Source organism: Pteropus vampyrus, unplaced genomic scaffold, assembly GCF_000151845.1.
Source record: "Pteropus vampyrus isolate Shadow unplaced genomic scaffold, Pvam_2.0 Scaffold108, whole genome shotgun sequence".
Taxonomy (NCBI): domain Eukaryota; kingdom Metazoa; phylum Chordata; class Mammalia; order Chiroptera; family Pteropodidae; genus Pteropus; species Pteropus vampyrus.
In genome coordinates this window covers 2,321,588-2,335,263 of record NW_011888889.1, presented here as the reverse complement: position 1 = coordinate 2,335,263, position 13,676 = coordinate 2,321,588, and the positions used below count along the sequence as shown (strand labels likewise).

The window sequence follows — 13,676 nt, the reverse complement described above, 5'->3', positions numbered from 1 at the left end:
TAAAAAGGTTTTTTTAAAAAAACTATATAACATCTTGAATTTTAGTAGGTATGGCTTGATTAGACTTTAGGTAGCTTATCTGTTTTCTGCGCTATTTTAAATGTAAGCAAAATGGAATTAAAATTAAGTATTTTAAATATCTAAAGATATTCCTCATGAACACCAGCATGCAGTAGTAGAAAACAGTTATTCCTTGCGAGGATTGCTTTATTTTTTTTTTTCACAAAATTATCCTTTATTATGGTAAGACTTTTTGAATTTCTAGATCATTTATGTGAGATTTGAACCACATTCATTACTAAAGATTTATTGAGCACCTGCTGTGTCCCCGTTACATTGCCAAGCACTAGGAATACACAGGTGCATGGATATGCTCCTAGCATTCAAGTACACTCCAGTGTCCAGCCTGAAGAATAATCCCTAATGAATGTCTGAGAGCCTGTCAACTCACTGCTCTTCATTCCTGTGGGTGGTTATAGTTCCAACCACAAATATATTTGTAAAAGAATGACCATAGTTTACACAGTGAGGACTCTGTTGTCAAAAGCTGTCAGTAAGATCTTGTGACCTGTGTCAGCCTGACAGATACTACAGAATATTGAAACAGTGTGATCTTCTCTCAGAATGGGACACCTCCTAGTAGCTCTGTTGCTTCACTAAGTATCCATAGGCCCAAACCTGCCATTCTAGAGCAAGCACAGGTCCCTAGGAAAATACGTATATGAAAGTCAAACTGGTTTTGCTTTGAGATGGCCTGTTTTATCTCATGGATGGTGTAAGTTTTATTTTAGACAGGTGTTACGTTCTAGTGTTTATCTTTTCTGTGATGTTGTTATTTGAAATAGCTTGAAGCATTATTGTGGATGTGTTATATGTGTTCTTGTATGTGGTGTTGTTTGTAGTAATGTAAAACATCAATGAGTATAGTAGCTAAGTTGTGCCCATTAATCCTTATTTCCTGGCATTTCGATAAAACTATTTATAAATCTATAATATGTTAAAACATTTTCAGGTAGTAAATTCAAAAGTATATTTTATAGATCCTTTTATCTTGCTTTCTGCTGTTATAGTTTATACACATACTACCATACTACCATAATGTTTCTATGATTCAGTTATACAAAACAAAATAAATATCCCAAATTTGAATATCTTTTCCATATATATTTATATTCAGGTAAACATTTATTTTAATCTGATGCAATATATTTTTTCTCAAAAATTTAACATAAAGCCATGTATCTTTCTCCATATCTAAATTTAAGAAAAATTTTAAGCAAAGAAATAAATCTTACTTATAAAAGTAGGGGAATACTTAGGCCTTTGACAAAACATTTTATTTTCTTCCTTTTTTTATAGAATGGTCTACCTGATACTCAAGCCAAGTTCCATATTATGTTTTTATTCTTTGCTGCAGCTATGTTTTCTGTCAGCTTGTCTTCTCTGTTTGGCTATCATTGTTGGCTAGTCAGCAAAAATAAATCTACATTAGGTGAGTATCCAATTATTGTAGTTAACAGAATTTTAAATACATAAAGAGTTAATCATCAAAAGTTGCCAGATTACTAAATGCCAACCTGTTCTGAAGTGGTAAAAATTATTCTTATTTCCTACATTGTTTTGTGGGATGTGACTTAGACACAAGCAATTCACTCGTTGCATATATTTATTGATAGTTTGTTGTATTGCATATATTTAGTGGTGAGCAAGGGCAAAACAGCCTAGTGAGGGGCACAGAAAATCAGCAAGCAAACGTAAAAGTAATTACAAAACGTGAAGTACTTTAATGGAGACAAACAAGATTCTGAAGTATGCATAAAGAGTTGAGGATGGTAGACGGGAACCTATTTAGATAGAGTGGTCAGGGAAGAGCTCACCAAAATAAAATGTATTTAACCTAAGAATTCAGTCATGTAAAGGGCCAGCACATCTCCAGCAGAGAAAACGGTATATTCAAAGGCCATACAGAGATGAGATGCAGCAAAAGCAGCACTTAGAGGGAAATATAAAACTATAAATACTTACATTAAAAAAGAAGAAATATCTCTAATTTCTCTACACCTTAAGGAACTATAAAAAGTGGTAAACCCAAAGCCAGCAAAAGTTAGGAAATAATAAAGATTAGAGAAGAGATAACAGAAATAGAAAAATTTTTAAATAGAAGATCAATGAAATCAGTGAGTGGTTTTTTAAAAAATATTAACAAATTTGACAAGCCTATAGCTAGAAAGAAAAAAGAGAAGACTCAAATCATGAAAATCAGAAATGAAATGACTATAATCTTTATAGAAATGAAAAAGGATTACGAGAATACCATGTACAATTGTATATTTAAAAACTAGGTAACCTAGATGAAATGTACAAATTTCTAGAAACCCACAAACTGCTGATCAGACTACGAAGAAATTAAAAAAAAAAAACCCTGAATAGATGATAACAAGTAAGGAGACTGAAATCAGTAACCAAAAATCTCCCAACTAGAAAAAGCCCAGGACCAAGTGGCTTCCCTGATGAATTCTACCAAACATTTAAGAAGAATTAAACCAATTCTTCTCAAACTCTGCTAGAAATTAGAAGAGAAGAAACACTTTCTAACATCCTATAAGGCCAGCATTTCACTAATACCAAAGCCAGAGGAAGACAGCACGAGGAAAGAAAACTACAGACCAATATCCCTTATGAATATAGATGCAAAAATCTTCAATAAAATACTAGCAAACCAAATCCAGCAGCATATTAAAGGGACTATATGCCCTGACCAAGTAAGATTTATCCCAGGAATGCAAGGGTGGTTCGATATGCAAAAATCAATCAATGGTAATATATCACATCAATTACATGAAGGGGAAAACCACATCATTATCGCAACTGATACAGAAAAAGTATTTGACAAAATACAACACCTTTTCATGATAAAAACCCCTAACAAACTAGGGATACGAGGGATTCTTCAACCTGATAAAGAGCTTTGTGTGAACCCCACAACTAATATGTTCAATGGTGAAAAATGAAAATCTTCCCCTTAAGATCAGGAACAAAACAAGGATACCCTCTTTCACTGCTGCTTTTAACACTGTACTGCAAATTCTAGTCAGAGAAATTAGCCAAGAGAAAGAATTAAAAGCATCTAATTGGAAAGGAAGAATTAAAACTGTGTTTTTAAAATAAATGATATGATCTTATGTCTAAAAACCTTAAAGAATGCACGATAAAAACAGTTTTTTTAATAGCTAATAAACAAGTTCTGCAACTTTTCATAACAAGATAAATATGGAAAAAAATCAGTTGTATTTCTATACACTAGCAATGAACTGTCCCAAAAGAATTAAGAAAACAATTCCATTTACAATAGTATCCAAAATAGTAAAATACCTAAGAATAAATTGAACCAAGGAGGTGCAACACTAGTGTAGTGAAACTACAAAACGTTGCCGAACAACATTAAAGAAGACCTAAATAAATAGTGAGACTTCCGTTTATGGGTTAGAAAATGTAATATTGTTAAGATGGCAATGCTACGCAAAGTGATTTTCTGATTCAGTACAACTCCTATTATAATTTCAATGGCCTTTCTTGCAGAAATAGAAAAGCTGATCCTCATATTCATGGAATTTCAAGGGCCCCAAGTAGTGAAAAGACATCCACCAAAAAACAAAACAAAATTCTTACTCTTTTCAAAACTTACTACAAATCTATAGTGATCAAAACAGTGTGGTACTGGCATAAGGACAAAGATACATAGAACAATGGAATAGAATTTTGAGTCCAATTAAAATTAAACGTCTTTGGCCAAATGATTTTCGACAAGGGTACCAAGACCACTCAATGGGAAAAATAGTATCTAACAGACGGTGGTGGGACAACTGGATATCTACGTGCAAAAGAGTGAAATTGGACCTCTACCTCATACAATATACAAAAATAAACTGAAAATGGTTCAGTGACCTAACCGGAAGAGTTAAAATTGTAACAGTCTTAGAAGAAAACATAAGGATAAATCTTCAGGACCTCAAATACGGCAACTGCAGCTCTCACATGTACAGTGAGCATAACCACATACAATGTATAATCTGCAGTAGATCCTGGTTTGGACAAACCAGCTTTAAAGGACATTTTTGGTTAGCTGGAAAAAAGGTATGATTGGATAAGATAAAATTTTAATGAAATTGGAAAATGGAACTGATGGACTAAAAAGCAGGTTGTAGAATGTATGTATAGTCTAATTTTGGTTAAAAAACTGTAGATTTGTATATATCTAAATCCAGTCATTCATCCATCCATCCACCCATCTATCTATAAAAGATCTAGAGGATGTAAAGTTTAAACTTATTTGCCTGTTTGTTTTCTAATTTTTTGCAATGCATATGTGTTGCTAATAATAATTAAAAGATTACTTAAAAATTTAATCATATCCTGTGATTGTTTTAAAATAGAATAAACAATCTATACTGCAGAGCTGTTGGTAGGCACATTAAGTATTCACAGGGAGCTAGCCATTCATTTTCGAGTTACCTCGTTTCATTCAATCACTTCTAAATATAGGAGTTACTAGTTGATCTATTCTTTAATCATGTGATTGCTCTACTGTCTTTTATAGAGGCATTTAGAAGTCCAGTATTTCGACATGGAACAGATAAGAATGGATTCAGCTTGGGTTTCAGTAAAAATATGCGACAAGTTTTTGGTGATGAGAAGAAGTATTGGTTGCTACCCATTTTTTCAAGGTACTTTATTGTGAAGTTTTAAGGTTTTAAACTAATGAGAGTAATCCAACAAAAGAACCCTATAATTCTGCAAAGAAACTCCTATTTCTTAAACAATTATTTTATGATTCACTATTATATCAACGTGAAAATTTGTTAACTTATCTCCCTAAACATACTATATTGAAACCAGTGTCTGATACACGAGTTTCATCCATAATATAACTATGTTCTGCTCGCAGACGTCAGCACTTTAGCAGAGTTTCACTGTTGTCTTTTTAATTGCTCAGTTGTAAGTTCTGATTTTAATTATAGTCTAGGTGATGGCTGCTCCTTTCCAACTTGCCTTGTTAACCAGGATCCTGAACAACCATCTACTCCTGCAGGACTGAATTCAACATCTAAAAAGTAATTCAATTTTTTCTCTATTTTATTTTTGAATAATGTATTTTCCCCTCACGTATCCTTTGGTTATACATTTCTTTGAAAAAAATTTCAAGAACATAAATTAGTTTACTACGGTGGTTTTCATTTGAAATGAGGGAGGGAGAAAAGTATGATTGGGGAGGGGTACATAGGGAGCTTCGATTATACTTGTAAAATTCTGTTATTAATCTAGGCAGTGAGTAAACAGGTATAATTCTCTATATTTTGGTTGACTGAAATATGATTTTTTAAAAATGTAACACTTAAAAGAAAAAGAATTGTAAGTCCATATTAGCTCCCCTAGTAATTAGGTGAGCAGACAAGGGAAACTTTCCCTTTGACCCTCTAGATCTTTCCTCTATATTGTAATTGTTACAAGGAGATTAGAAAACTGCCCTAGATCAGGCCTTTGGGGATCAAGTGGAATCCCAGACACCTCCTTGACAGTTCCATTAACAATGCATACCATACTCTTGGTGGTCTTTCAAAGATCTTTAAGCATTATCTGAACCATTTCTGTGGAGAGAGAAGTGAAGGGGCCTTAGAAATTTATAGTCTGGAGACTTTTGTCCCTGCTTTGGTTCTGTTTTGGTCTGTTTTGGTTCCTGTCTATCTAAGAATTTCAGGAAGACCAGGAATTAGATTCTGACTTTGTTACTAACCAGCAAAAGGCAAAACTACTTAAACTTTTAAAAACGCTATACATGTATGAATGTTTAAGTTTGAAACACTAATTTGTGTATCTTTAAGACAGTTATTTGAATATGACCATACTTCTAATTTTGAATGAAAGCCAATAGCAAAAGCATAACCATAATAGCATTCTTAGTTAAATTTTAGAGATTTTCTTAGTTGCCAGAATGCCATGTACACAGCACTTATACCTACACTCCTCCCATCTAGTGCATATTTCTTGTTGATCACAGTACTTTTTCCTGTGGATCTTGGAGTGACCCCAGAATGCTTTTCAAGGCAGTGATCCTAGCAGCCATTCCAAATTATTTTTAATTGTCACAAGATGAAACTTATTTGCCACCTCCCTGTCCCTGGAGTGAGCGATGTACAGACTAGACTCTATCAGTTAATGAGGAGGCTATTCTGATGTGTTTCACAGGGATATTCAAAGGCACCAGAGTCATGCCGTGTGGCTTGAAAATTCCACAGAGCTAAATGTTAATGGTTTTTCTGTACCTCAGTGCAGAAAAATCTAGTTTTAATAAGTTATTTAGAACATGTTTTTAAATTTTTATAAAATTTAGCAGTAGTTTTCAGTGTTTTTTACCTTTGTTAAATGGTTTTGCAGTTTAAGACTATTTGGGTTTTAGAGATATTATCTCTCCAACTAAATGTGCCATGGGCTTTGAGAGAAAACCCTGGTTCTGGTTCTATTACCCAGCTAGGTGATCTCAAAGAGGTCAAGTAACCAGGTTTCTCCATCTTTTCCTTTAAATATTGAGATTGGATTTTGACAGTTAAATTGTCTTCTACAGAATTTTATGATTTCCCCTGATTAGGCCATATAAAATTTCTATGGTTAATGCTGGTGTCTCCTCTGTGCTCCAGAGTTTTGTCTACTCAACATTATCATTAAATGTCTTAAAGTCATTGACAGCTGAACAGGCGCAAAAGCAGAACTCTTGATTCCAGCCATCTACATCCTCACACCCACCCTAAACCTGATTCTCCTCCATTCTTACATGTATGTACCAGTATTCATGACCATTCTTTTCCTAGGGGCTCAGGCCAGAGACTTTGGAGTCATCCTTGATTCCTTTCTTTCAGTTATCTTGTATTTACTCCATTTGCAAATCCTGTCAGATGCACACTCAAAATATATCTGTATCATTTTTCACATGAATTGTTTCAATTCCTTCCTAACTGATCTTGATTCTGTTTTTGCCCTACTCCAGTCTACTCTCCATTAAGAAGTCAGAGTGATCCTTTTAAAACATTAATCAGATTTTGTTATTCTTCTGCTGAAAACTCTCCAGTGATTTCTCATCTTAGAATAAAGAGTAATGAGTGTCCTTACTTACCTTGTCCTGTCTAATTTGGCCCCTTACCGCTTTCCCATCACTTATAATCCTTGGACACACAGATCTTACTGTTCATCAGATATACCAAGCATGTCCCTTATTTAGTGCCTTTGTACTTGCTCATTCCTCTTCTTAAACATTTTTCATCCAGAATTCTAAATAGTCTGTACTTTCTCTTCGTTAACTTTCTACTCAGGTGTAACTTCACAATAGAGGCCATCTTTGAAAACTCTTTGTAAAATAGTAACCTGCTCCTCCACTTCCCTGTAAACCGTTTTTCGGGGGGTGGGTGGGTGGGTCATAGCTTGTATTATCACCTGACTTATTATATATTTATCTCTTTATTATTATTCTTTGTCAATTACAATGAAATTTCCATGAGATCAGACTTTATTCCTTTATGTATTAGGTACTCAATCAGTGTCATTGAATGAATGGATCCTTGCCAGTTGTTAAAGTCCTATTAGCAGTAATCAATCTACAGGGAGTCCCTAAACCAGGACCTATTCAGTATGCTGTACCTGGCATATGGCCTCTTTCCTGAGGAATAATAAGAATTAAAGAGATTTTTTATATGAATGGGAGACATGCTTTTTTTTTAAAGGTTTACCTTCAAAATTTTAATAAGGGTATGTTAAAGCTGCACAAAACTGAAATATTCTCAAGTTTTAGATATGAGGTAATTACTAAGGAGCAAAAGAATATCCTTTAAAAAATATAATAGTTATAGTCAAAATATGTTGAATTATTCTTGGAAGAATTTTAAGTAGCTTTTTTTTCTTTTGAACATTATTGTAATTACTATTTCAAGGTGTTCTAAAATAATAGTTTCTATGCCAAGTTTTTTCCTAAGCGAAATAGTTTATATAGTTTTTATACCATCAATATGTCGATAGGTGGCGTGTCTACTTAAATTTTAAAACTTGAATTCTTTTTTTTTTAATTCTTTATTTCCTCACATTAAAAATCAAGTTTGTAAGACGTGATAATGTCAGATGTTTTCAACATTCCTGCAAGATAATGCTCACATTTGTTGTTTCCGTCTTATAGAAGATAGAGAATTCTTTGTTCAAGACCAGTTAGGCCACTTTAGAAACAGTAGGCCAGTTTTTCCTCAGACTTGTCTATCTGCTATCACCATCATATATATTTTTTTCCATATCCACAGACCACTTACAAAAATTAATATTTTTCTTTAATATATTTATTTTGACACTGAACTTCATTTTTAAACCCAATTTTATATTACTGTCATAAATGAGAAACTAGTATAATTTGTCATAAAAAGAATATAATGTAAAAAAATAAAATTGATAATAAAATACTGTTAAGTTCTGCCTAGGTTCCCTTACATGCTAAAGTCTGAGTCTGAGGCTTGTTCTCTATATTAAAAATGGAGATTTGCCAGAGTTAAAGATTGTCATCTTATTATAATCAGAAGAATGAAAAGAGAACTGAAGAAAGAACACTTTTCTTATTGTGAGTGTGTGATTTAATTGTTCCAGTATTCTCTAAATTCTCTCGAGTAACTCCTACAGTTATCTTGCACCACAAGTGATTTGAGTCCCATGCTTTGAAAAACATTCACCTTAATACTGTCAAGAGTTAATGAGATGATTGTGATGATTAATATTATTCAGTTCTGAAAACCATCAATTTCCTGCAAAGCCATTGAGAGAGTCCCAGAGCCACCTTCTTACTGATTCTCAGTCTTGGACAGAGGGCAGCACGAGCCTGGGAAAAGGGAACGCTGGTAAGGGTGTTCTTGTTGGCTTTTTGGATATATTTTATTTTTAAAGGGTGAAAGTAGTGAAACAATTTCATTATATTACCTATAGGAATTTTGTTTTAAAGTCGGACTCCCAGTGTAAATTTAGAATTATTTTCAATAACATCTAATTGTGAAGTACTTGATTTATCTCTATGAGCTGTAGAAAATCGTTTTATGAAAAATAGATCTACGTTGTATTTTTTTCAGTTTAAAGTATCAAATCTTTATTACTGAATATTAAATGATAGAAATAAACTCAAAATACAATTTTTAAATATAAAAATGTAATTGTTTCAGACAAAAGTTTGAAGAATATCTTAAAGGAGCTTAAATTATGCAATTCTTTTACTCAAGATTTCAATGCAATTTCAAAATGTCGAAGTGATTGCACAATTACCATAACTTTAGTTATTCATATTTCTTATTATTGTTATTGATTTTAATCTTTTGATTACTTTCTCGGTGAAGAACAAGCAAGGCTTTGAAGTCAGATCTGATTTCAAATCCCATTTTAGGCACCTGATCAGCGTGTGATATTTAAGTTACCCAATCTCTTTTAGACTGAGCTTCCTTATTTTTAAAATACTATTTATTTCTCAGGTTTGGGAAGGATTAAACAAAACAGTGTGATCATACATGCAGGTGTGAGTATATATGTGTGGTATCTCTATAAATGAGTACAAAACCATACATCCATGGGTAAGGCACTGTTAACCAGAAAATCTCCAGGTTGACTAATTTAACTTCTAAAATCTTTCTCCTTCATTTCTAGTCTTCCTTAAACTCTCTCCTAGTGCTGCCTAATTTTAGCACTGCACTTTAAAGTTTTTACTGGTTTATTTGAAATCTCTTTGGGATTTAGTGATGGCGAAAAACAAATTGATAGAATCTTAAGTAAAAATTATAAGGTCATTATTTAGTATATAATCAGTCATAGTCTCCTAAAATAGACTTTCTTTAAAAAGTTTTGTTCTTAAAGAATACACACACACACACACACCCTCTGAAGATCATTTGAGTATTCATAATTTGGTCTCTCTTCACCTTCAAACCTGCCATTTCGTTTTACAATCTATGAATAAGTCTAAGCATTAGCTACATAAAAATTGATGATACCTATTTCCCTTTGAATCCATCAGCTTCCTTAGAGGCAAAGAAATGATGTATAGTTGGGGATCAGTTTTGAGGGTGAGTTTTGGGGGAGACAAAGAGCTCTTTCATTTGGAAGGGTTTCATCTTATAGTTCTACATTAAAATATAAGTGATTTCTTGGTTTTTATGTGCTGTTATGTTAGATTAATTTTTGTTACTTTAATAAATGCATAGGAAATTAAAGTTTAAAAGATGATGTAAAAGAAGAGAAACATGAGAAGGATGAGATGAGAAAGGGCTCAAAAATTAGTTAGAATGAGGTTGGTCAGTGAAAAATGAGGAAACGATGGCTTAAGATGATGTGAGAAGTTTGTGTATGTGTGTTTCTATATGACCATCTTATAAACATCTATATTATGTAGGGTACCTTTGGAAATATAGTAGGGGGAATAATGGATGAATAAACAAGTCTCTGCCTGTTTTGTTCAAAAGCAACCCCAAAAATGCTAATTTATGTTCTTTCTTGAAGGTTTGAGCAATCCTGCATTAACCATGGAGAATGAGACTTAACTCTTCGAACAAAATAATTTTACTTTATGGAAGTAAGATGTTTTTCTTGTATTATTTTATATTTTTAACCTTTTCCAGTTCTCTTCGGGCAGAAAGGTTCCATAAACATTATTATTTATTTTTGAGTGTTTCACATTAACAGACATCTTAGCTGACCTTGAGATTGCATTAATCATGCTGGAGACCTCTGACATGGACCTAGCTTCAGTATTAGCTAGTATTTAGGTGAACTGTATAATAGAAATAAGTTGATGAGCAAAATTCATTTTTCTAGTAATGCATCAAATGACAAGGATTGATCCTAAGATACTGAACTTTACATGACAATTATCTTGTCATTTCATAAGATTGTTCAATTTTTTATTTTTTTCTATCTTTCCAGATATACAGTGGTCATGTCCTTGATACTGAACTTTACATGACAATTATCTTGTCATTTCATAAGATTGTTCAATTTTTTATTTTTTTCTATCTTTCCAGATATACAGTGGTCATGTCCTTGACCATCCATTAGCAGAATTTCACTGAAAAGTACAAGATAATTATATCTTGTTAGCTTAAACCTGCCATTCTTATTTTTGGTCATAGTAGGACCTCCATAGCATGTGCCATCCTTAATGTAAAATTAAGTAAAATTAATTAAAGTAATAGGTGTTCCAAATAATTTTCTTTAAACAATAATTTTTTAAACCTATATTTCCAAATCAATTTCTTTAATACATAATCTATTTATAAGTCTGCAGTCAATAAAAAGCTACAATAAAGAGTCCCTTTGGAACAAAGCCATAAATATCTAAACAAAATAAACAACTATATGTACCATTATAATAAACACAATATAAACATTAGTTATCAAGAGAACTCTGTATTTACAAAACTGCAATCCAGAATCCTGAAGTCTTATCTAAGAAAAGCAAGAGAGCAGCATCTAAAACACATTTATGTCAAAGTACTTCATTGGTATCTGAGGGCATTTTTTAAATTTGTGTTTGTTTTTAGCTCATTTTATTCCTCATTTTATTTATATTTAGCTCATTTTATTTATATTTTTTAATCTTTTTTTTTTTTTTTTTTTTAATGTTTTGTTTCGCTCTTATTCAGGAGCAAGATACTGATCTGGCAATTTGCCAGTTGACTAGTTTGGTTTTGGGTGACCACACTGTGGTATAGTAGGTTAGATTAATCATAATTACGGTTAGGATAGTGAAAATTTAATCTTCTTAATTTGGTTAAATATCAAGGAGACAATGTTAAATTTCTGGAAATTTTAAAATGTAACTGTGAATGCACAAATATGAATCATTATAGTATCACAAATAAATATTTTGCAGAACCTAGTTCTGTAAAGCATATAAAGTTTCACAGGATTTTTTTTGAGTATTTGAATTATTAGATATAATTAACAGTTTGTGAGGTCATGTATTAAATATTTTACATATTTACATAGTAATATCATAGTATCATGTAGATGTCCACGAATTTTGACACAAGACCAGTATTGTGTTTGTTCACCATTATTCTCTACACTGCAAGTACCAGACACATAGTAGGTTCTAAATGAACATTTTATAAGTCAATGATAACATCACTAAAATCAAAACTCACTTGATTTTATTACATTTGAATATAAGACATTAGCAGTCATAATAACCAAATGACAGCATGAATCAGCTGCATTGACATTGAAGAAAAGTCATTTTCTAATGTAAGGTTTTTCATTCTATTGACATAACCAGTAAGAGATTTCTTTAAAAATTTAATTTGCTTAAGGTAGCTAATAATCCAAATAGTTTGTTTTTAATATAGATTTCTGATTTAAATCTCAAACAATTCATTCAGCGCACATTTATATTGAATAATATTACCTGATATTGATATACTTATGTTACTGGTATCTTCATATTCTCTTTTTGAACTGCATTAATAATCTGTGGGCTTTTTATAAAATATTTCTTAGCATATTTCCCAGGTAGTTATAATGTGCCTATATCTATAGCAATGCCAAACTGTAGATTAAATTTAGCCTATCCAACCTTCCTTGATACAATATAAACAAAAAATATTGTGCTTCTACGCACATAAAATTTCAAATCATTTCTCAGTCCCTTTTTGAACTCAGTTGTCACTTCTAAATGCCAGTGGCCTCAGACAAATATAACGCAGTTATAACACTCAAATTGGGACCCCCAAATCAGTAGCATTGGCCTCACCTGAGTGCTTATAAGAAATGCAGAATTTTGGACCTCACCTTAGGTCCAATCATAAACTGCATCTTCTTTATTTTAACAAGATCCCATGGTCTTGTATATGCACATTATAGTTTGTGATTCATCGATGTCAAGGTCTAAATTCAAGAACTCATCTACTGAGCCTTCTAGTATAGAAAACATTTTATTTTGAACAAGGGATATTATCGCAACAATCAATGAGTTGTTTGTTGGATGAATGAGTTGTTAAGTGTTGGTTTTTTATATAGTTAATACAAGTGTTTCATTTTTTCTGTTTCATTTCAAGGTATCAATGTTGTAGATGGATGGAAGAGGTTTTCCACAGGAGAACACCATTGACCAGTCGCTCCCATTTCTCCTTGGCTGGATATGCAGATTATGAATTGATTAGTTCTCTCCAAGCAGTTGCTTAAATCATCACATTTTTATTCAATATACAGATTGTTTCAAATAACACAAATTCCTGTGAAATATTAAAAGTAATTATGGTTTATGAATCAAGGGCGAAAATATTGTCTATCATAAAAACTTGGAATAAATTCATGAGCCAGTTTCCACCCAAATATTTGGGTAGCACACTTTATCACATAAAAAGCCCATTAGTCATCTGATTTTCTAATTTAAAAAATTAAGACAAAGATATTGAGATTTAAAAGATTTGAGGTCACATTATAATAATGTTTTATTCATTAGACATATTAGTTACCTATGGGAAGGAGGTAGCAAATCAGACTTTTATTACCTCTGATGTGAATCTGGTCTCAGAGAGAGTGAACTGTCATAACTAAGAATCCATTACAAATCCAAATGACCTACAGTTGAAGACCACCATGCATTTTTTGCTAGACTT

At 32.3% G+C, this 13,676-nt stretch overlaps 1 protein-coding gene across 1 annotated transcript in view; it reads left to right on the top strand.

Annotated features, from left to right (window-relative positions):
* The window catches only part of ZDHHC2 (zinc finger DHHC-type containing 2), a 48,869-nt gene extending 35,546 nt beyond the window's left edge, over window positions 1-13,323 (top strand). The window contains exons 8-13 of the mRNA XM_011365281.2: window positions 1,360-1,492; window positions 4,598-4,724; window positions 5,019-5,111; window positions 8,806-8,918; window positions 10,558-10,630; window positions 13,113-13,323. Of these exons, the coding sequence (XP_011363583.1) occupies window positions 1,360-1,492; window positions 4,598-4,724; window positions 5,019-5,111; window positions 8,806-8,918; window positions 10,558-10,598 (507 nt within the window). The 3' untranslated portion in view covers window positions 10,599-10,630; window positions 13,113-13,323. The remainder of the gene's footprint in view (window positions 1-1,359; window positions 1,493-4,597; window positions 4,725-5,018; window positions 5,112-8,805; window positions 8,919-10,557; window positions 10,631-13,112) is intronic.
* The last annotated feature ends 353 nt before the right edge of the window (window positions 13,324-13,676 follow it).